This window comes from Ammodytes marinus (assembly GCF_949987685.1).
Source record: "Ammodytes marinus genome assembly, chromosome: 12".
In the NCBI taxonomy this organism is placed as follows: Eukaryota; Metazoa; Chordata; class Actinopteri; order Uranoscopiformes; family Ammodytidae; genus Ammodytes; species Ammodytes marinus.
The window spans coordinates 5,485,512-5,509,708 of NC_137216.1; the positions used below are offsets into that span (position 1 = coordinate 5,485,512).

Sequence of the window (24,197 nt, forward strand, 5' to 3'; positions counted from 1 at the left end):
TCCAGACAATCACTTGCAGCTCTTCATATAAATGATGCATTTTAAATAATGCCTTCACGCACACACACACACACACACACACACACACACACACACACACACACACACACACACACACACACTAGAAACACACACACACACACACACACACACACACACACACACACACACACTAGAAACCAATGGTGTACTGACCTCTGGAGGTTGTAATATATAAATGTCTGTTGAAGAGGAAGACCTGCTATTATCACATGTAGCTGTGGTAAGGTGTGAACTTTGCCATATCTAAATCATAGTTTGTCCTATTTATCAGCTCCTCTCAATTCCAACAATAGCTGTATAGAATATGTCTGCATGAAATCAGTTGTTGGTGTTTTTAAACCGAAACAAAGCCATCTCTAAGCTGCGTGGCCCAGTTATTCTCCCCACGCGCTGACCAAGCTCCTCTCCTTAGACTTTGCTTCATTTCTGTCCCTAAGATGTTTTACTGTGCATACTCTTATCATTATCTTTTATTTTTAAAGCTACAGTGTGTCTAAATTTTTCATATAAATGAATGTTGGTTGCAGTGGCGTCACTAGGCTGTTTTATTCGGGCTAAAGCCCCGGATCTAATTTGATTAGCCCCAAATCTTTTTTGTAAAAAAAATTAAATATATATATAGGGGAGAACGGGGGAATCTGAGGCATCGGGTAATGTGAGCCACCCCCTGTATCTAGGCAACGGAAAACATTTGTGGTCATGTGAGATATATGTTTTCAAGCCCCTCTCATTTCCCCATGGCCCTGAAAGAGAGGATCTCATGGTGCTGTGGAAAGAATGTTTTTTTCACCAAAAAAGGTATTTTGCATGTAAAAGTAAATTTTCTTGCTGTCAACTTAATCAACTGTTGTGCCAAAGCAAATGTATTCATGTAGAAAAACTTCTATCATACGTGTTGATGAACTACCAACATATGAAACCATGTGATGCTGATAACTGAAGATTAGCCTGAAATGCTAAGAGAGGTAGTTTTTTCTCAAATTGTGGTGGTGGGGGAAAGTGAGCCAAATGCTGTGGGGGAAAGTGAGCCACTGTCTCACTTTCCCCCGCCATGAGGCACAAGTTAAGTTTAGTCTTAAACATATTTTAATGTAATATTACATAACATATGTTTTATTTTAATGTCATACACATTGTAGAAAAGCCATCATGCCAAGGAAATACACCAGGAAGACGACCTGGGGCAACCACACTGAAAGAGCACCTTCTCATCTTTCCCTGTAACCTTCAGGGCTGGAATGTAGAGTAGGCCTAGTTGTAGAGTATGACAGGCTGATGTTATAATCCAGTTGGGTCTTCTCCTGTGTTCTGAGTCCCAGGCTGTTCTCGCTGGTTCTGATTTTTCTATGCTTTGACCCCCAGACACTAGCTGGCCTTAAGGGTCCTGTGTTCTGACCCCCAGACTGTGTTCTAATATAACTGGTCCTATCTTTCATTTGAATCTTATTAAAACCTTTTGAATTATAATATGTTGTATTTGATTTTGTTCAGAGTTACTTTCAAGTGTTTAGAAAATTAGCTTTGCTTAATTGACCAAACCCCATCATTCTTTTACTAGTCCGACATTAGTTCTGGGATGTGTGGCTAGCTTTCAGGATTCTTACTGTTACAATATGTGTTGTTATGGTAGTTTCAGAGTGGAAAAAGTAAGTGGATCAGTTTACCCCACAGCTGGGGTAATGTGAGCCAAATGACAACTTTTTTTAAAACAATCATATTTTCACTGCCCTTTGTCTTGAAAAATTCTGCTAATGCCCATTTCTAGGAAACAACCTGAATTAATGGGAAATGTGTAAATTTGAGTGATGAATCATTTTAGCTCCCTTAGAGGGGAGCAAATGTAAAAAGTGGCTCAGATTACCCCATTCTCCCCTATATATAGTAGGGGAGAACGGGGTAATCTGAGCCACTTTTTACATTTGCTTCAATCTAAGGGAGCTAAAATGACAGCCAGCTTGAAAACCAAATATTCCAAAACTAATGTCAGACGAGTAACAGAATCATGGGGTTTGGTCAATTAAGATTTTTTTTATATCAAATACACCATATAATTCATATTCAATAATTAACATTCAAATGACAGATAGAACCAGTTTAGACCAGTTAAAACACAGTCTGGGGGTCAGAACACAGGACCCTTAGAGCCAGCTAGTGGTTGGGGGTCAGAGCAAAGAACAATCCGAACCAGCTAGAACAGCCTGGGACTCAGAACACTGTAACAGAGGTGACATCATTTACGCACTATAGCTTTAGGACTCTTTCACCTCCTCTTCAATCTTTCTGCATTCTGCCTCCAAAACCTTATGCTTTGGATTTCCAGAAAATCATTTGTTTTGGTCAGCCTTTCCTGCTTTCTATTACTCCTCCACTCTCTATTCAACAGAGATTGTAAAAACTGTTTGAAATTGTATTCTGCCATCCTCTTAACTTTTTCTTTGACTTACTTAACTTTGCCTCCACACTCTGTGGTGAGGCTTATGTGCTTTGTATTGGTCTGGTTTCCTCCTGGTAGTTTCCTGAGTTTCTTTGCAGTCTAAAAATCATGGATAGAGGCTTGGACGCATGTTTTACATTTAAAATATATTCAGAAGTCTAGTATATGAGTCTATGTAACATATGTGGTATAACATTCCAAAGCACTCTTTTCTGGTCCCTGTTTCTCTTCCATCCTCACTACTTGTAACACTTTTTCAGTCCTGGAAATATTTTTGAGGACAGACAAGCACAAGTTTTGTGCTGTGGTATATAATTGGTTTGGGACCTTTTTGACCCTTCTTTAGTGGAACAAGCTCAAGATGAGTTGTCCTCAGCCTATTGCGATTGCTGCTTTCCACATTTCAAACTTGTTCTGTCGCAATTTTCAATTTTATTTCTTTTAAGCCGAACACTAGCTCTGTTTCCTCTGTGTCCGTTCTCCTTAACAGTGGAGTGACCTGCCCATCTGTCTCAGTGGGAGATGATTTAACAGGCTGGGTTTATTTTTTATTTTTTCAGCCATTTCATTTTGTGAGTTTTTTTCTTGTCTGGGAGCTTCTGCTGTCGCTCTGATGCAACATCATAATGCCACATTTGAAAGAGAACAACAAAGCAACAAAGGCTTAGCTAAAACCAGCCCACGCCAATGAGTCATCTTTATATAATTGAATGTGCCTTTTCACACCATGGGTTCAAAGTAAACTACTAAAAAAACACAGAAACATGTTTTATATACTTCAATTGGCCCCACACACTAGCTACAAAAGTGTTTGAAATGGAGATGTTTTAATGCTGTACACTGCATGATTGTGCTTGATAAATGGTGCACGTTTCTGCATATACTGTCAATTATATTTTGACATTTGTTTGTGTGTGTTTGTGCGTATGTGTGTGTGTGTGTGTGTGTGTTTGTGTGTGTGTGTGTGTGTGTGTGGGTTGAGGCTATGTTATGCCCTATTTTGAAGAAATGTCAATAAAATGATGCCAAGGACATCTCCAATATTTCCCTTTGATGGACTAGTTCAGTCTCGAAAGAAAAGTCTGAATCCCTTTGTTCGAAATGGCATACTCGTTCTTTTTATCATACGACATGCAGCTGGAGGAAGAAGCACGTTTTCCAGTGCTAAATCAATTTCTGAAGAAATGTAATAGGGACGCTGGACTTTAAGAGTTTAACAGTGGACTCAAAAGGAAATCAAAGATCCACAAGAAAGTGAAAATACTAGCGGTTTCAAAAATAAATTGCTAGTTTTTTTGCAGTGCAAAGTCTGTGAAATAGTTTTAATGTGTTACATTCAAAACATTTTGTTCATACAGAAATCTTTCATCTCGTTTACACCAAACAAAGATAATATCAGGCTGAGAAAAACGTCTAAACAGCAGCAAAAACAATTGAAGAAAATTGGACAAAGTTAGGGTCCTTAGTCCAACAACATAGCTATAACAGCCATCCATAATCATATTTAAAAATATAAATACATTCTGAAAAAATTAAAATCTGCCCAGGAATTATTTTTTACCATCGATATGAAGTGTGTTTCGTGTGATGATGAGCCCGTTTGTAACCTTAACTTGTAACGCTACACATAGCCACTAGATGGCAGCCTCGGGCAACTCTGAACCTGACCAATCCTGAAGCGGCTTCACATCTACACGGTACACACACACACACACACACACACACACACACACACACACACACACACACACACACACACACACACACACACACACACACACACACACACACACACACACACACACACACACACACACACACACACACACACACACACACACACACACTGCACCTGTCTCCAGACACACAGCGCGCAGCTGGACCGCACTACCTTCTTTCCACTTTAGCCCCATCACTGAGTAGGGCTATTTTCTGTATTTTATTTCTGTGCGCTATGGCCTGTTGATAATTCTGTGGCAAAGGCCTACACTGAAAGTGGCTTTTTTAGTTATATATTTTTTTTGTTTAGGCTACATCAAACTGTCTAAAAGGAATATAAGCGTACAAACATGGTCTCCCTCTTTAATAGTGATTTAATGGATTTATAGGCTATTCAATTTCAGAGCGTGTCACAACCTATTACGTTAACAGCATTCTTTTAGCCTGCCTGTATTCAGATGCTTTTGTTTGTTTATTTATTCAGTTAGTTGATCAATTAATCAGGCCTGCGTTTCTTGTAACGGTCTGCTTCGCCCACTGCGCCAGTACTGTAGCCTACATATATCCAATTAACCAATGGAAAAGTACCATTAGTGAGTCCAGTCTCTCTCCTCCTCCCTCATCCAAATCACCCAACCGCCCCCCATCCCTCTCTCCCTCCCTCCCCTGCCCTGGGTCTAACCCCGCGTCCCCTGCCGCCGTGTCCTCACAGAGAGAAGTGGTGAACCCCTGACATAGTCTCTCAGCTCCAGCGTGTGTCCTCCTGGCCTGGGCTTGGTGCGTCCCGCTGAGCGCACGGTACGCTACGGCACGGCACGACACAGTTTGCGACGCTGCACACTTCAAAAGCGCGCTCTAGCATTTTTCTCCCAGCGCCAGGACAGGACAAGACAGGACGGCCGGTTGGAAAGAGAGCGACTACTACTTCAACTTTTATGAGTCAACATGTTCCACGCCTGAGTGATAGCAGGACGGTGACTGCACGACGAGGGGGGGAACAAGCAGCAGTCATTTAACTGCTACCCGGTGCGAGCGGTTTGCACAAGGTGATAACAGAAAAGGCATCCGTAGTGGCTGTCTGTAGGGACGGCGGTATTTTCTTCATCAGTGGTCACTTGGGAACTATAGGCTTTACTGTTTGAGCTATTGTTAGCTCTCCTCCTGAACTTTATAGTCGCTGGATCGGTCTGAGAGCGAGCGACAGGATGGGACCGCAGACCGGAGCAGCTCTGCCGAAACACACGCTCCTGTGGTTCATTGCAGGTGAGTTGTTGTGGCTGCTCTGATCTCTCTGTGTGTGTGTGTGTGTGTGTGTGTGTGTGTGTGTGTGTGTGCGTGTGTGTGTGTGTGTGTGTGTGTGTGTGTGTGTGTGTGTGTGTGTGTGTGTGTGATAAATATACAGTATATTTGAAAAAAGGATTAACCGTTGGAAGCTGTGGGTGGCTTGAATCAGGAGACATTAGCTATACTTCCCTCATGGAAATCAGTTGGAAACTAATGTGTGAGGATATGTGCTTTCTGAAGGAACACATCGTTATCACATCCAGGGGCAAAAGAGTTGAAAATCCTCACAACACTTATTATTTTATTGTGTGTGCATATAAAATGCTATACTGTGCCAAGGGTTTGTCAGTTGGTGTATTCAGCAGACAAATACTCATATTAAAATAAACTTTAATAATGTTGCTCATATTGTAGACCCTAAACGATTCTCTCTCTCTCTCTCTCTCTCTCTCTCTCTCTCTCTCTCTCTCTCTCTCTCTCTCTCACACACACACACCTTTTCACATTTTATATGTGGTATTAACATTACCTGTGTTATTGGTTTGATATGATGTCAAATCGACTTCATGGTTAGTGGTGGTAGCCTACCTGCTGCCACCATGTGTGGTGTAAAGTGTAAACAGCATGGCCTGTGCTTAAACTGGAGCACATCAGCTGAGGAAAACTGATAGAGTGTCAGAGTGGAAGTGATTACAGTCAAGGACAAGTGGTGTGTGAGGGAGACCACATGCTGGCACACTCTAAACATAGGCCTATATACATCTATAGTGAACGCAAAGGAAAGCTACAAGTATTTGGTCCTTAAAGACCTTCTTCACCAGTGGAAATATGAAGGTGTATTGAACTCTGTGATCCTATATAAATGTGCAACATGTTTAAAAATTGGTTTATCCTAGCCTGAGAAAAGGAATAAAGAGTGTTTCATGGTCTCACTAACCCTACATTTTCCCATCTGTGACATCACACATGGGAAAATGTTGGGTTAAGAATAACAGGACAGCTGGGCCAAGGGAAGACTTAGGGAAGACAAACCTTATTTATTGTATTATAATAGCGATTTTATAATGATAGAACGCCGGTTCCATAGGGGTGGAGTATTCCTTTAATACTTTCTGTAGACAAGAGGAAGAGTTGTGCTGCAGTGTAACACCATGTATTGTTAAGAATAGGCAGGGGATAGGAACTGTGCTCTGTGGACCTCTACCTTCGTTTAGATTATATTACCCTTATAGCTGCTTGTTTTGACTTTTCTTCAAGTGAATCGGGATATGGAAAATAAACCATCTCATTTGCAAAAGTCTGAATACATTTTTGGGGAAAATCCATGAAATAACAACACAACCCCTCACTAAATCGCTAGTTTTATGCCACCTATTTTATTGTAATGTAATTAAAGTTATCACAGGTAATTGATCCACGCTTGTTGTTGGCTTATAGTATATATTATATTTATTTTAGTTTGCAACCTCTTGTTGATTTAGCAAAATGAGAATGAGCTCTTTCTGGAGGTCACCCTTTTCTTTTATGAAATAACATGTGTGGCTTTACTTAAAATACACTTTATTTAAAAAGAAATACAACAAAAATGTGCATATGTATTCAATGAAGAGAACAAGTGCGGAGGCTGAACATTTAACAGGATGGAAACATTACAGCGTATCCTATTATTGTTTGGACGCTCCTGGTTAACCCCAACCTGCAGTGTATTAAAGGTAATCAGTTTGATCTACGAGGTATGGGCTCCTCTGATTACAGTCTGTAATGACAGTATAGGAGCAAAGTCCTTGAACATTTGTGCATGCATATTATCAGGTTATTACCAGGTCAATGCAATAGTGCTTACTATCCATTCATCCATTATTCCAGTGATGCAGGACATCTTACCTCAGATTGATGAGCTATACAGTATGCAACAACTTCTGTCATTGAATAGAAGAAAACATCTGACATAAGGAAATCAATAAGCAGAACTGAATACAGCTATTGCATATTTATACGTGTGTGTGTGTGTGTTTATTTCCTTCCGTTGGCCTCTAAATAAAAGTTGATGAAAAGTCCAATTAAAAGTGAGCTCAGCTTGTCTAAAGATCACATGATCTATCTTGCTTATTTTTTAAGATTGTATGTAAGTGGTTTAGCTTTGAAGTTGTTTTACATTTGTGAAATGTGACTAATTAGCGTTAGCTTCACAGACTGCCTGGTAGGTCAGTTTCACATCTTTGATCTCTTAATTCAAAGCTGTTAAGTGGATTTGTAACTAAATACTTTGAGAGAGAACGTCTAGCCACTATAGTGTATCAGGCACAAACACCTGCAGAGGGCATAGCAACCAGTCACCAGCAGCTCTGTAGTTTGGCTCATACGCAGATTGAACGTTCCTTAGCAACAACAATTCTTCAGACGCGTGTCACTTGTTGAGACATAGTTGTTAAAAAAAATAAAAACAAATAAAAAACAAAAAACAACAGCTTTTGCAGTTTGAACTTTTGCACTCTTTCAAATCCCACATTTCAATACAATGACACTTGTTCAGATGAGTTGTTCCAACTTGTACACAGATGAACGTGGCTGAAAAGCGAGCCGGGCTGAAAGTGAGTTTCAAGTGCTGCAATTTGACGGTGGTGATTTAGACTCCTGATTGAATGAATTGGGTTTTTTGGCAGTGGCGCTTCACTGCTGACAGAGAGCAATGTTATCAGCTTAGCTTTGATATCAAGTGCATTAATTCCTCTTTGTAGAAGACTGCAAGAGCTACAGAAACATTCATGAGGTGATAAGTCTGTCGCACGCGGGTGACGGCTGAGCTATTAACCTTCTGAACAGTGTCTGTGTCGGCCTGGGCTTGTACTGAACTGAACAGAAAGGCTCCAACCAACTGCTGACAGTCATAATCACTTTCCCATGTAAAGTAAGCTTTAGTACGGCGAAGAATCCTTCAATAATCGTTATGTATCTTCATCCATTTCATCCATTCTCTACGGCTGTGGTATTATTCACTTATTAGTTACTTCTAGTTCAAAGGCTTGTGCTTTTAGTTTGAAGTCATATTTTGTGCAACAAATAAAATAGTATGTGGAAGCCATACCAGAACAGCTGTATTAGTCTGCTATGCTGTAATGCTTAACACCGAGTTAACATTGCTTGGTTAATTAAAGCTATTTAGTGAGGTACCGGCACTGCAGTGTTATTAAAGTCTGCAGTCTATAAGGTTAAAGAGGACCTATGTTACTTTTTGACTTTTATGACCTATAAACGTTGTTATAATGATTTATAGTCATGTTTAACCATACTAGCGTATCAAATAATGACGTACATGCATTTAGACGTATTCCCTGCTGACCGTCTGGGGTGGCTGTGCAGAGCACTAAACACTAGGGCAGCCGGTCGAGAAATCACGTGTTCAAATCGGTTCAGAATTTCCTGATATTCTTGTCGTCACGAAAAGCGGATGTTTCCATGTATGGTAATTCTGCAACTTGCTGCTCAGGCAAGCTCCGGCCATGCCCCCACCTTCCTGCTCTCAAATCTGCCCGTGCGCTGCTGAAATTGTTCCGGAAGGAAGTTAACCAATCACAACGTAGTGGGCTTTGCAGGAGGGGGGAGGGGGCGTAGAAGCACAAAGCCGAGTGTGGAGCAGACTGCTGTGCTCGCTAGGATGAGAGTGTCCCGAAAATCTACATGGTTTTTTGTGACGTGATTCGTGTCAGGTTGCTCTATAGCAGTTTTTAACAAGAAATTAAGACCAGAAAAGTAGTATAATAGGAGATCTTTAAGAAAACTATTCCTTATGTAAACGGTGGCTAAAAGGGTGAAGAAGCACATCGTCTTCAGTTAGATGTGCTTACCATTGTATTGCACTCTATTAGTTCAAATGGTTTGAATAGTAGAGTTTTTTCATTCTAACCCGACGTTTAAAAATACAATATCTTTAGAGATCTTAGTGTTATAGTGACATATTGTTGGAATATTATTATTATAATGTTTTTCTTCTTTGCTTTTACTCTATCTTCCGTGGGTTTGTGGCATGTTTATTGGAGCCACATCACTGGATTATCAAAAGAGGTTTCATGAAACAACAGTTGAAGAGTAAGTCGGGGATCAGATTACATTCGAACTCAAAGCACTCAGTTTCGAAAACATACAATTAACGGACTACCACAAATATTTGAGCTGAACTGAACAAAGCTTTGAGTCAGGGGAAAGGTAATAACTTCCACCTCTAATGCACTGGATCCACAAATAAACTATAGTTGTAATGCACGTTTGGCATGACTTTCTGAAATCCTGTCATTTATGCATTAACACTAATTAAAGATATTTTTTGGCATTTTCAAGCTTTATTTGATAGTAAAGAGTTGAAATGGGGAGACAGAGAGAGAGAGGGGGGATGTCACGCAGTAAAGGTCCTCGGGTCGGATTCCAACCGGTAACCATTGTAACGAGGCCTGAGCCAATATAGTATGCGCTCTTTCCACTACGCCACCGGAGCGCCCCCCATGCATTAACACTAATACAAAAAAAATGAGCTGATGTGCCTGGGCAGATGAAGCCGTCTGATGCTGAAAAGTCTCATCCTGGTGACCCAGTAGTCATCTTCTTCTTTTCACTCTCCTATCTTCCTTTCTGTATCTGTCTCTGCTGTACGTAAACACATACAATCACAGTTATGTAAGACTTACTGAAGTTAATTGGTTGACTTGGGTTCATCTCCCGCCCTCTAACACTGATGCTAACCACTAAATGCTTTACCCTCAGCTGAACTGTAAGGGAATCTCATCCGCTAACCTCAAACTAGGCATCTGACATTGCGGAGTATGCTGCAAAAATGCACACCAAGTTTGTAGGTGTTATATACATTTACAGAAAGAGAAAGTTATGACTCACCACAGCAGCATCTAGCTTGCCGCATTACTGTTTCACCACACTCACAGTTCAGATGTTAGTTTTCAAAGTTTTGTTGGAGGAGAAAAATATCGCTTTTCAAAAGCATTTTATTCCCCAAGATCCCTTAATAATAATCCCCGTTTCAGACGGCCCATTTATCTGTCAAGGATACGTCCATTCTGTCAGTCTTTTTATAGGCATTTTTAACAACTGTCAGCATACACTTTAGTCGTTGGAGCACAGAGTTGATACAAATCAAAATAACCCCTGCCACCGAAGTCATTAGAATCGTTTGCGTCATGACAGAGGCTATTTTTTATCTTTTAATATTTTGGCCAACAAGTACAGAATACATAAAGGGGAAGGAGTCTTCTTCACTGTTTCCCATTGATGTGAAAGGATTGGCACAGAGATATTACCCTGACACGATCGTCTCTCATGTTGAGGCTCAGGTTCAATTCATTTGATACATTTCACACCCACAGGTGACTCACTGGACGGTAGTTTAATGACAAAAGGGGGAAAAATAAACTTTCAGGGAGGACTCAGGGGAAGACATCTGGCTGCTTCGACAGTTTGACTAGTATGACTGAATGTCCTGCTAGCAGTCACAATGACCAAAGAGTGAGTGGATCCTGGGACAATGTCCAGTCGGTCCATACAGTGTTGGCGGTTCAATTCCCGCCCTGCCACTTGTGTCATGGTTGTTGTGTCCTTGGGCAAGACACTTCACCCACCTTGCCTGCTGTGAATGTGTATGGCTGCTGTATGTTTGTGGTGGTCGGAGGGGCCGTAGGCGCTGAATGGCAGCCACGCTTCCGCCACCGGTATGACTGTGTGTGAATGAATGGAACCTGGAACTCTGTAAAGCACTTTGAGTGCCTATAAGTGCTTTATAAATCCAATCCATTGTTATTATTATTACATAGTGAGGGAGGGGGAAAGGTTTTCACAAGTTCTCAATCAATTCCTCTTCCAAAATGAGAATGTTTTTTTATAAAACAAAGCTTAAGTTGTATTGATTTTGGGTGTTGGGTCTTCATTCAGAATCACCTGAGCTTTGGGAAATCTAGCTGATTGAAAGGATCATTCTTGACCACATCAATAGTTACCACCCATTATATAGGTCCTTCCTGTCTACAAGTGATCCATAGGTGAAGGCAATATGAGACAATGTCAGTTAGCCAAATCAAGCTGTTATCTTTGCTCACGCTGCTAACAAACATACCGTACATACATGAGGACCAGGATGTATCTCAGCAGCTTCTAAGCTAAACACTGCTCATGCTTTGACAAAGAGGACATCTCACTGTAAAAAGACTGGGTGATTTGGATAAGGCCTGCTGCTGCTGCTGCCGCCTCATATTGACTCAAACCTTATCTCTCTTACCCACTTTGTAGAAGTGCCAAAAGGCTGTAAACACATCAATGACACATTATCACCATATAACACTGATACAGACAGCTAACAGTAACCTAGTTATAATACGTCTAGCAGACACAGAACAACGATAGCAGTCATTTGGAGTCTTGTGTGTGTGTCTGCCTGATGGAATGCAGCCTAAGTCCAATATCCACTCTGTTTTTAGCTCCATCCTGGTCTCCAGCAACTCCTGGGGGAAATATCTGGCAGCTTAATGCTCCACTATGTTCTCCAGAGGGACGTAGCATCCACAGTGGGCTTTTTTTAAAGATTTTTCACACAAAAGAGCTGCCTGCTGTGTGGCTGAGGACAATGCTGGTGAAAGTGTGTGAGCACAACCCTTTATATTACACAAAGGCCTGGAATATAAGTCATATGTTAACATGAAATTATTGAGAGGGGTAGCTTTTTATAATGCATTTTTGCAAACAACCTATATAGAGAAGTGGCTCACTTCATGGTCAGTTAGGAAAGGAGGAAGGACTCCAGTGACCAGTATTGTTCTCATTGTACCCTTGGCAAGAAAGTATTGCATTATGATGGACTTGATTCCTTTTACTCCTTTAAAGCTACAGTGCGTAACCTACGTATGTTGGTTACATTCAAGCCATCGCCAAACGAGTTGAGACAAAGTTGATTAAGCCTAACAGCTCAACACAACTCTCTCTGTATTTCTCAATATGGCAGCTTTTACAAACTGGTGTCGCCCGCCAGACAATTGGCGCCGAACCTCAGAAAAATCCCAAGTAGCGCCAAAGAAATCCTTCTGTCGTTGATTCCACTGCTAAGCGGGGTAAGAAGGTATACAATCCATGTGCAATCACTGAAGGCTTGCCTCGTGGATGCGCTGACAGTTTTGTTTTAAGTAATCAGAATTCCTCATGGGGGTAACAGAGGTAACTCACTATAGCTTGAATACAGTCTTTGCATCTCCCATGTTGTTTCTCAGCATTGCACAGAGTAGGGCATCTGTGTGAGGAGGTGCTTGTTGTTATCAGCAGGCATGTTCTTTTTTTATTTATTGTTTTAAGTCAAAGGAATCTGGAGGGGAAGAGCTTGGTGACACACAGAGGAAAGTAATTGACCCCCCACTGCTACAGATGCATGCTGGGAGGAATGTTGACAGCAGAATCAGTAATGATCAGATTGTTGCTCCAAGACCCTTGTTAAGCTTTCATCTCTCCAGAGAATACTGACGCATGGATTGTATAAAAATCACTGGGCTGTTGCTGTCTGTGTTTCTGCTTGGACAAGACGCATAGGCTACACTTCTGGTGTGAAGGAGTCAAGGGGAGGTTTTTAAGAATGTCCATAAATCAGGCAAGACGGATAGAGAGAAGGGGGAAGAGTGTAAGAAGCAGTCTTTCAAGAGAGAGAGAGATAAATCAGGTGGGAGGGGCAGGATAGCGAAAGTTTTGATGCTAATATATATCTGTGTCTGCTTTGTTTGTGTTTGTTTGTGTGTGTGTGTGTGTGTGTGTGTGTGTGTGTGTGTGTGTGTGTGTGTGTATGTTTGTGTGCATCCTGTGTCAGCGACCCGCCCACTGGATCCTGGCTAATTAGATAGATGGCAAACGAGGGATGAGAGGAGGGGAAAGAAAGCTGAGGAAAAGTAGCCATGCCCCCATTTGATGGAGTTGTTTTTCAATGCGCAATATTAAATAACTTCCCTCACACACTTCCTCTGTCTAGTGCTTTTTTCCTCAGTTCTCTCTCCCCTCTTTACCCCTGGCACTTTCTTACTGTATGTGCGAGATAAATACAGATCAAAGAAACAACACTGCTTGGTGTTTAAAGACCTACTTCACCGGTGTAAATATGAAGGTGTATTGAACTCAGAGATCCTTCGTAGTATAAATGTGCAACATTTTTAGAAATCGGTTCATCCTAGCCTGAGAAAAGGCAGAAAGAGTTTTTTATGGTCTCACTGTCTAACCCTACATGTTCCCATTTGTGACATCACATATGGTAAAATGTAGGGTTAGGATTAAAAGGAAAGCTGGGCCAAGGGAAGACTGAGAAAAGACTAAGGGAAGGAAAACCTCATTCATTATATTATAATAGCGATTTTATATTGATAGAACGCTGGTTCCTTATGGGTGAAGTATTCCTTTAAGTGAGATGTTCAATGTGAGCATGACACAGTAGTAAATGTAAACACTGACCCAGGATCAGGCTTACACTCTGCCCTGAGCCTTTTCAGTGAGCAGCTTTTGGAATCTGCCTGTATAGTGCAGATAGATGCAGCAAAAAATCCTTTACTTCACTCCAATCAATATGTGCTCCACAATGGAATCGAGAATTATTTCTGACTTTTCTGTCAAATATCCTATGTTATACTTGTTTGAGATGATAAACGAGCAAAGAGGCCCAGCGATAACTGGTGAAGAAACTGTATCGTGAGGAGAGTATGTATGTGTCTGGCATAGCCTTTGTCAATGCTGGCCTGCAAACAACTCTTTGTAGTTTTTTTATATTTATTTGTAAAGAATTTTAATTAATGTACACTCCCCTTTTTTCGATTAAGAATTGTAAAAAAGTGAAGTGCATATGGTCGGTGAGGCTGGGGAAAATCAACCGTTTCTCTTGTCGCTATTGCTTGTATACATGAACAAACCATCCATTGTGTGTGTGTATTCATGATCCACTTAACTCAATTATTGTAACTAACGAAGCAGAATTTAAATATCAAACAATGTTGCTTAACCCTGGAATATTTACACTCAACAAAAATATAAACGCAACACTTTTGTTTTTGCTCCCATTTTTCATGAGATGGACTTAAAGATCTAAAATTCATTCCAGATACACAATATTACCATTTCTCTCAAACATTGTTCACAAATCTGTCTAAATGTGTGATAGTGAGCACTTCTGCTTTGCTGAGATAATCCATCCCACCTCACAGGTGTGTCACATCAAGATGCTGATCTGACATCATGATTAGTGCACAGGTGTGCCTTAAACTGTCCACAATAAAAGGCCACTCTGAAATGTGCATTTCTTTGCTTTATTGGGGGTCTGGGGACTCAGAACCAGTCAGTATCTGGTGTGACCACCATTTCCCTCATGCAGTGCAACACATCTTCTTCGCATAGAGTTTATCAGATTGTCAATTGTGGCCTGTGGAATGTTGGTCCACTCCTCTTCAATGGCTGTGCGAAGTTCCTGGATATTAGTGGGAAGTGGTGCACGCTGTCGTATACGCCGGTCAAGCACATCCCAAACATGCTCAATGGGTGACATGTCCGGTGAGTATGCTGGCCATGCAAGAACTGGGACATTTTCAGCTTCCAAGAATTGTGTACAGATCCTTGCAACATGGGGCCGTGCATTATCTTGCTGAAACGTGAGGTGATGTTCATGGATGTATGGCACAACAATGGGCCTCAGGATCTCATCACGGTATCTCTGTGCATTCAAAATGCCATCAATAAAATGCACCTGTGTTCTTCGTCCATAACGGATGCCTGCCCATACCATAACCCCACCACCACCATGGGCCACTCGATCCACAACATTGACATCAGCAAAGCGCTCACCCACACGACGCCACACACGCTGTCTGCCATCTGCCCTGAACAATGTAAACCGAGATTCATCTGTGAAGAGAACACCTTCAAAAAATAGTTTTTGGGTAGTCGGAACGTGTCGGACTGGTGTGTCCTGGCCTTTATGGTGGAGAAATGAACATTCAATGCACAAGCAACAGATCTGGTTGACATTCCTGCTGTCAGCATGCCAATTGCACGCTCCCTCAATGCTTGTGGCATCTGTGGCATTTTGCTGTGAGACAAAACTGCACATTTCAGGGTGGCCTTTTATTGTGGACAGTCTAAGGCACACCTGTGCACTAATCATGATGTCAGATCAGCATCTTGATGTGGCACACCTGTGAGGTGGGATGGATTATCTCAGCAAAGCAGAAGTGCTCACTATCACACATTTAGACAGATTTGTGAACAATGTTTGAGAGAAATGGTAATATTGTGTATCTGGAATGAATTTTAGATCTTTAAGTCCATCTCATGAAAAATGGGAGCAAAAACAAAAGTGTTGCGTTTATATTTTTGTTGAGTGTATCTGTTTAATGCTGACATTTCTTTCAGTGATTATTCCGTCATAAGGTCACTCCAGTGTGGGTGAGCTAACGTCAAAGTAAAGCATCCGAATCATGATTAAAGTGTTCCAACATTAGCATATTATCCCCTTCATTAAGCAACTTTTATTTAGCAATATGTGAAACTTGCTTGTAGCATGTGTTGATGCCCTTCACTGTAGAAATGTGTGTGCATGTATCGTGTCACATTTTCTGTTAAGGTGAGGTGACAGTGCAGGTCAAACATTGTTTTTTTCAAGCACTGATCAATTTTCAATATTGGTCTATTTGCTTCTGTAACATCTTCTATATCATCGTCTTCTGTCATACTAGTTTAAAAAAAAATCGAAAGTTTGATTCTAAACCTTGTCTGTTTATATCTGTATGTTTCTCCTATACAACATATTAAACGGCCTTCATCTCAACTTCTACAGCACCTACATCAAATAAACTTTCCATAATCATTTCTGAACACTATTATTACAGAATGATTTGTTCATATGTTGTCAACTGTCTGATTTATTATAGCCTGCATTTTGTTCTTGTTCTGAAAAAATTGCAACAGAAAAAATTATTGTTTTAGTGTAAGTAATCAGCGGGCAAAGTTTCATGATGATACCATACATGTTAGAAATGTTGTCCTATTGACCTGTAGCCTTTCCAAATTTCATTTTCCCTTCAGTAGTCAGTCTGGGGTGAATTCATGTGTTTGAGCTCAGGAAAATTTCCGGCCGTCCAATCAGCGAACAGAGCGAGTGGCTGAGAACGGTGACGTCGAAGTCGCACTCCAGATTCAGTTGAATGCTGCGTTCCTTTATACTCGGAACTCGGAGATTTCCGACTTGGTAGTTCCGAGTTCCGACCTGTCTGTGTTCCAGTGCATCTGCTCGCGAAAGTATGTACGCCTACAACCTTTCTCATCCAAATAACTAAACGTTAGGCTCTAGCAAGTTACCGTTGCCAGGTACCGGTAGATCAATAGACTACAATATGTAGTGAAGTCGGAAATGTCAGAGTTCCCAGTACAACTGGAACGCACCGTCAGAAGCCGGCTTATGACATACGTTATGCGATTGGTTGGCTGATCCAGAGTGGCACTGGGCAGATCCAATAGTTTTAAACTTCAACAGACACCCGCCTCCAAGTGAGTGAATGTTTGCCAAATAGAGCAGTTCCAGACCTTCTGTACAAATGAAATGAAGTACGATGGTCTGGTTGGACCAGGCTAATTCACCTGCAGGGTTTTCTCTAAAAGAAGACAACTAAAACATTACATTACTCCGCCCACCAAATCTAAGAGATCAGCCATCGCATTGAGAACTAGCGAGCAGTTACTAAAGCCCATTTATGCGGGCCACTGCTCTCATACTTTGCCTGTAATCTTACATAACAGCGCCATAGTGAGCCGCAGTGGGTCCCTCAATCAGTGTATCAGACTGGAATTTTCTTCTTAAGAGTTTTTTTTTCCGTGCCATTTCTTGTGACACACACAGACATGTCAAGTCACGAACAAGGCCTGAAAGGGATTCATGTACATTTATCTGACCAGACTGGTCAAATAGTGTCACGCTGTTATTTATAGCAATGGCCTGAAGGAGGGGTGGTTAGGGCATGGAGACCGCCTGTAGTGAGGAGCTGTCTCTTCCAGCCACTGTCTTGTGCTGCTCAGCTGGAGCAGTGTGTGGCATCTAGGCTACATTGCAGGACAGCGGGAGGGTTTGCTAACATCTGATGCTGGACTGACTGTAGGATGAGCAGTTTTTAGTCTCCTGAGATGCTGGGAAAACAAGAACGGTTTTAAGTCAGATGTGAACCTATCCTTTAATACATGCTCAGACAGAAAGTGCAATGAATTTATCCTTGAACGGATGTGACCGCTGAGATGATTGTGTAGTCTGTGTTCATTTGCCACAATCAGCACAATTTCTTGCACTTATGCACAAGTCCTTCTTTACCGTTATACCAATAACCCAGAGAGAAAATCTTCCTCGCTCACATCAGTATTTACGGCCAACAGACGCCAATTGATCTAATCCGTGTGTGTGTTCGCCACTTTTGATCTAATCCGTGTGTGTGTTCGCCACTTTTATACAGTACAGTGGATCAGCTTGCTTTCTCTTTTTTTTCACTTGCCTCTGAAGATAATATAAGCAGTGACTTGAAATGTAGGCGGGGCTTTTCTAGGTGTATGACAAAGAGAAAAATAAAACAATAAGACATATATTCATTAATTCAGTCATTCATTCTTGTATATGGATACTAATAATGAGAATGCATGGTGCGATTGGATCACAGGCCTGCCCTGTTATTAGCTTCTCAGCTAAATGTAAATGCTATCTGTTCCTTTTGGCCATTACTGTATGGAAAACTTTCGCCTAGCAAGTTGGAAGGTCACCTAACTCCACCTCTGCCTGAATTCTCAAGTTTGCTATATAAAACTCCAAGGGACCCTTTACTTCCACAAAAGAAAACTAAGTAAAACGCAGCATCTTCCGCATGCAGCTCTCTGATGACATGAGCAGAAATCTTTGGCTGTAAAAATGCATATAGCTACATACGCCTGTTTAGACACTTCCAATGCAGCGTGAGTGTTTGCACTCAGCCATGAATATATTTATGCTCATGTGGTCACAGCACGTAACAGTTTCTGGGTGTGTCAGGATGTTTGCAGAGGTTTTACTTTTTATGATCGCTTTAATTTTTCATTGGAACAACTTACACAGCTTTCCTGTGGGTCTTCATGTTTATGGGTTGATGGGAAAACAAGGGAGTTGCATTGCCAGAAACCCAGATCCTGCATGCTTAATAATATATGAAGTTAAATGGCACAGTAATGCACTTGAGTATAAGCATCCATCACTTGGCATATGGTGATAATGTAACGCTTCGGTCTGCTGTCTGAAGAAGAGGGAAAAACACATCCTTAAGATTTTAGACTTTTGAAATAATATTAATACTGTAATTTAGACCGCCTTGTTCAATGGACGTTGATGGCATAGGCCACATTGGATCTGCTCTAGAACTACAAGATTCTCCCGCTATATTTTCTCATAGTTAAATCAATTGAATCCATGCCACTCAGGTTACTGCTTTAAATACACCTGTAGGCTATGCGTATACACAACCACAGCTTCCCTTGTTGACACGATTGACATCAACAGAGCATTGCTCAAGGGCACCTTATGGGGACATGGGAGAGCATGCCTGATTTACTCAGTGCTTCACATGACTGTGTTCACACATATAGGGGACGTGTTAGCTTGTGCGCACTAATACCCTTGTGTTTTGTGTATGGAAGCTATGGACAGACTCCCATTGTGCGAGTGGGTGCCAAATATGACAGCATATGATGTGTGTGTGTGTGTGTCACCTAATGGTGCTCCCACTACCAAGGCGCCAAAATACTTGTTGGCTCCACGGCGCCTGGATAATTGCTAATGGCTATACAGCAACGGCAAGGGCAGCCACAGTCGCACACACACTTACACGCGCACACACACACACACACACACACACACACACACACACACACCCACACACACACACACACACACACACACACACACACACACACACACAAACAGACAAACAAGCATGCAGACACACACATGCTTCACTAACTAGCATTGCCTTATTGCCGCTCATTAGCTGCTGAGGCATGACAGTGGAAAACTGGGTTACTGCTCTGCGAGTGCACACACGTATAGCAGAGACACGCATCAACACACACACACACACACACAGATCCATAGGCACACACCAGTCGTGACCAGCTATAAAGCAGGTTCATGCGGCGAGAGAAATGAGGCAGTGCAGGGCCTTGACAACAATAAAAAAGGCTAAGGGGGGAATTCACCTTTTTATTGCTAATTAGAAATATGAAAGGTTGATATAAAGACAGAGATGAAAGAGACATAAAGAGCAACTTTACTTTAAAATAACACTAATGCTGCAATCTTCTTTTAGTTCGCAGCTCAGATATCATGCAAGATCATTTTGACAGATAGGACGAATAAGGCGATAAGTTATTTAATGAATCCCCCTCAATTTCCATATGAGGTTAGCATGGTACAGGTTGTCTATGACAGTGATGCTGCAACTCTGATACCTGAGCTCAAAATGATACATATGAGGCAGGGCCGTCACAGACATATGAGCCGTAAAATCGGATGACTGGTGTGCAGCATTTGGCTATTTTTCCAGATTTACCCACGACTATGCAACACTGAAATGAAACTCCTCTGGTGTTATCAAGAGGGATGCAGTGTGCCATTGAAACTGATACTCAGATATGTTTTGGTGTGAAGACTTTGACAGGGCGAGAAATGTAAGAGAAATACGATAATTACAGTATACTGTATATACACAATACAAAGCATGACTGAGCCAAAGGAGCCACAATGACAGCCATACGGTATGATGTCAACGTTGATCTTATAACACCATATGACCTCAACAGTGGAATATGACAAGCTTTTCTGAGTCTTTAAGGCTTTTGTGTTTAAATCCACGGGCAATTTAACAGAAATTACATGTTCTACTTTGAATGTCAATGCAGAAAGCCAGTTGCATTCATTTGGTCCAATTTGGGATTTTCTGCGCTGCCTCTCTCAAATTGATAGGAAATCCCCCCCCCCCCCACCCCCCCTCCCAGACAATTTTTTTTTTCCAGCAGTGGAGAGAGGAATAATGAAAAAGAAAATGCTGTTGGAGGTCAATTTTATTGGAGCTCCGTCGTGTCACTTAAGTTTAGACAGACCTTTTTTCATGTGAGACCTATAGAGGAAATCCTAAATGGGATTGGACTACATTTCCTACATGGGCTGTTGCGTGTGATTTACGAGAGAGGACTTCCAGAGATTAATAGGCTGTGAAATCATAGCTGCAGTGTTCACTGTAGCATCCCATGGCATAATGGTGCCGAGTCTTGGCAACCTGAAGCCCCTGTCCACAAACAGAATGTTGGAGGTATAGGTCACTAAGTTCAAATCCCTGACCTCAAACCACCCGTATGGAGAATGAATGAAAGTAGAGACCCTTAACCCCTACAATGGCGCTGTTGCTATTTAAAATCCATTGAGCTGGGGGGAACATTGTCTGAGCTTGCTCTTTTCAGAAATCGCTTGCACATGCAATAACGCTGACTGACTTTTCCTCACACACAGTACGGACAGGATCGTGAGGAGATGTTCACTGACTTTGACGAGAAGTCAAATTGACAACAAGCATTCTCCATAATTGCTGACTCCACATTTAATCCAATGCACATGCATCATTTAGTATATACTGTCAATCTCATGTTACTATACATAAGTGAAAAATTAAGGTTTGAAATAAAGCTAACACCCAGGAATAACAACTAAACACCAATTTACCTTATCTAAGTACTAAAGAATGTCAGTACAAAATATAACCAGTCGCAACAAAGGTTACAATATTTTTTAGATGATCTCCCCTCCCGCGTATGGATGATAGGAAACAGCTGTTCTAGACAGTTCAATTCCGGTCGGCTTTGAAGTAAATCTGTACATTATGCTGCAGTGGAGGAGGCCTACAAACGTTAGAGCCTGTATCAAACTGACAGTTGCACTACTCAGAAAGGGTCAGAAGAACAAGTCAATAGGATTCATCTATTGTGGAAAAATTAAAGGAATATTTCATCCATACGGAACCGGCGTTCTATCACGATAAAATCGCTATTATAATATAATGAATGAGGTCTTCCCTCAGTCTTCCCTTGGCCCAGCTGTCCTAATAATCCTAACCCTACATTTTTACTAGCGTGATGTCACACTAGTAAAACTGTAGGGTTAGACAGTGAGACCATAAAACACTTTCTGCCTTTTCTCAAGGCTAGGATGAACCGATTTCAAGGTGTAGGGATTTTGAATTGGTGTCGTCTGGAATCTTGCTTACAAATAGCCTTGGAACTAAAGGTTTGGACAGACTTTGAACTTGACTTTAACTGCTGTGATTTGTGGATGGATGAGAGCACTATGGAGCAAAATCTACAACCTTTTCCTTTAATGTCTAATATATGTCCAGTTTGTTTAAGCTTTTCAGGAAATTGCGCCATAAGTATTATTTTCTGCAGGGAACCTAGAGTATATCATTTTGTACTTGAAACCTGTTTGTTTCAAAGCTTCTGATATGCACTTGCAGCTACGTACACCGCTATCCCAAGAGCACTTCAAATATTTAAACCACCCAGTATCCCCAGGAATTGGACCAAAACCGCACATCAAAATTTATATTCCAAAGTCAACATTCAGCTTAATCATTTTTGTTTGCCCATAGGGTTGGATTTAAAAGGCTGCTGTGGGAATGAGATCTACCTCTGAATCTTTTTAAAGCAATAGTCAGGGCGCCTGTATGAACTGTGAACGCTGAGACATTTCTGCTCACTCTAATCATTCCTCATGTTTAATATAATGATAATAATAATACATCTTATTTGTAAAGCCCTTTTTTTCCAAATGCTCAAAGACCCTTCACAAAAGCATCCAGATCACACAAAATAAAATCAAGACAAAGCAAGACGTTTCAACGTCGGAAAAAAAAAGTGCAATGGGTGAAAAGTTGTGTTTTTAGGGCTGTTTTGAAGGATGGGAGACTGTTGGCATTGCGGATGTGGTTGGGGGATAGTATTCAAGAGGGAGGGTGTCCCCAAGGTGGGATGCAGGAGGTCGGCATCAGTGGCCCTGAGGTGACGGGTAGTATGGGGGTGGAGAAGGTCAGAGAGGTAGAGAGGGGCCAGGTTGTTTAGGGCTTTGAAGGTGATGAGAAGTATTATGAAATCAATCTGGTATTTGACGGGAAGCCAGTGGAGGTCGTTGAGGACAGGGGTGATGTGGTCTGAGAGGAGGGTGGAAATGAGCCTACGGGCTGCAGAGTTCTGAACACTTTGCAGCTTTTTGAGGATGCGGTTTGATGTAGGATTGAGTTACAGTCATCGAGTCGGGATGAAATTAAAGCGCGGACCAGAGTTTCGGTGTCCAATTGTGATATGGAGTCTTTTGCATGTAGCCTATCCTTTAAATATCTCTCAAAGCCCAGAGCAAAATACCAGTTTTCAAACTGAAGGCCTATGACTAATGCACTTAAGGTGGAGTCAGCTATTCTGGAGAATGATTTTTGTCAACATCAATATCAACATCAATATCTCCTCATGATCCGCTACCTGTAAGTACTGTGTGGGCGCTTAGAAAAAATTCTAAAAGGGGGCCCAAGCTACAATGGACCCCTTTGTCCCCAAGGTTAACATTAGAGTTTACATATTCTAAGCTGTGTATTAACACTTGATTTAAAAAAGAAAACAAATATTCTGATGAGTAAGATAATGACTACGTGCATTCCACCGACTATGTGTACCATTTATTTCAGCTGATGTTCTCACTGGTGAGAGTGTTTCCGTTTTGCTTAGACAATTAGAAAGCATGGAAAAGCTACACGATCTCTCCGATGCAGTAATGTCTCCTGTCAATAGAGAGAACCGCTACAGAGTAATTCAATAGGAGGACTGACCGTCAATCTCCCTGTGTATCTCTTGTGCCGTGAAACCATCCCCTCGCCAGTGAGGCCCAGTCAAGTGGAACTTCTAAAAGTTTAATCAACCGTTTCACAAGTATGCAACTGGAAGCCCTGTCTGAACAGATTGCGGGTGTAATATGAAGATCTGATGAAAATTTGACACTCAACCTTTGCAGGTGATTGGGAAAAAGACTGGGGGGGGGGGGGGGCGGGGGAGAAGGAGAAAGGGTTGGTTGACATAGTCTGGAGCGCTGTGTGTGTGCAGAGACAAAGACAGTCTAAGAATAGGAAAGCAGTGGATGCCATCAGTGGTGGGGTTTCAAATTGAGTCCCACAGAGAGAGAGAGAGAGAGAGAGATGGCACAATGGATTTACTGCAGGTTGAACACGACAGGCCCTTCCTGTGGCTATTATACATTATGCAGATGAAGGCCGGCCTCTGCCAGCACCGTGTGACTTTACAATGCACCCTCTGCTCAAGCTTTCTACTCACTGAGCCGTGTGAGGGAATTTTCAGTCTTTAGTATGGTTAATATTAATGGGAAAGATTTAGTTCATTTATGCCTGTCTTGTGTGTCTGTCTATATCTCAGACACTATGTCAGCATTGTAGCCTGTTAGGAGACACTTAGGTCAGCTGTATAGATAAAGTCTCATCTCCTTTAACTCCAGAATGTTATGGTTCACTGTGTTCAGCTCGGAACCAAAACATTGGTACGCTTGGTGCCCGAGCCGGGGAGGTGTTAGCAGAGATAGCACAAGGTTAATACACAGCTCTCAGGA

General features: G+C 41.6%; 1 protein-coding gene across 1 annotated transcript in view; it reads left to right on the forward strand.

Moving 5' to 3' along the window:
* Positions 1-5,400: 5,400 nt before the first annotated feature.
* The window catches only part of ramp1 (receptor activity modifying protein 1), a gene marked incomplete at both ends in the record, with an annotated part of 76,101 nt that continues 57,304 nt past the window's right edge, over positions 5,401-24,197 (forward strand). Inside the window, one exon of the mRNA XM_080037761.1 lies at positions 5,401-5,458. Within this exon, the coding sequence (XP_079893887.1) occupies positions 5,401-5,458 (58 nt within the window). The remainder of the gene's footprint in view (positions 5,459-24,197) is intronic.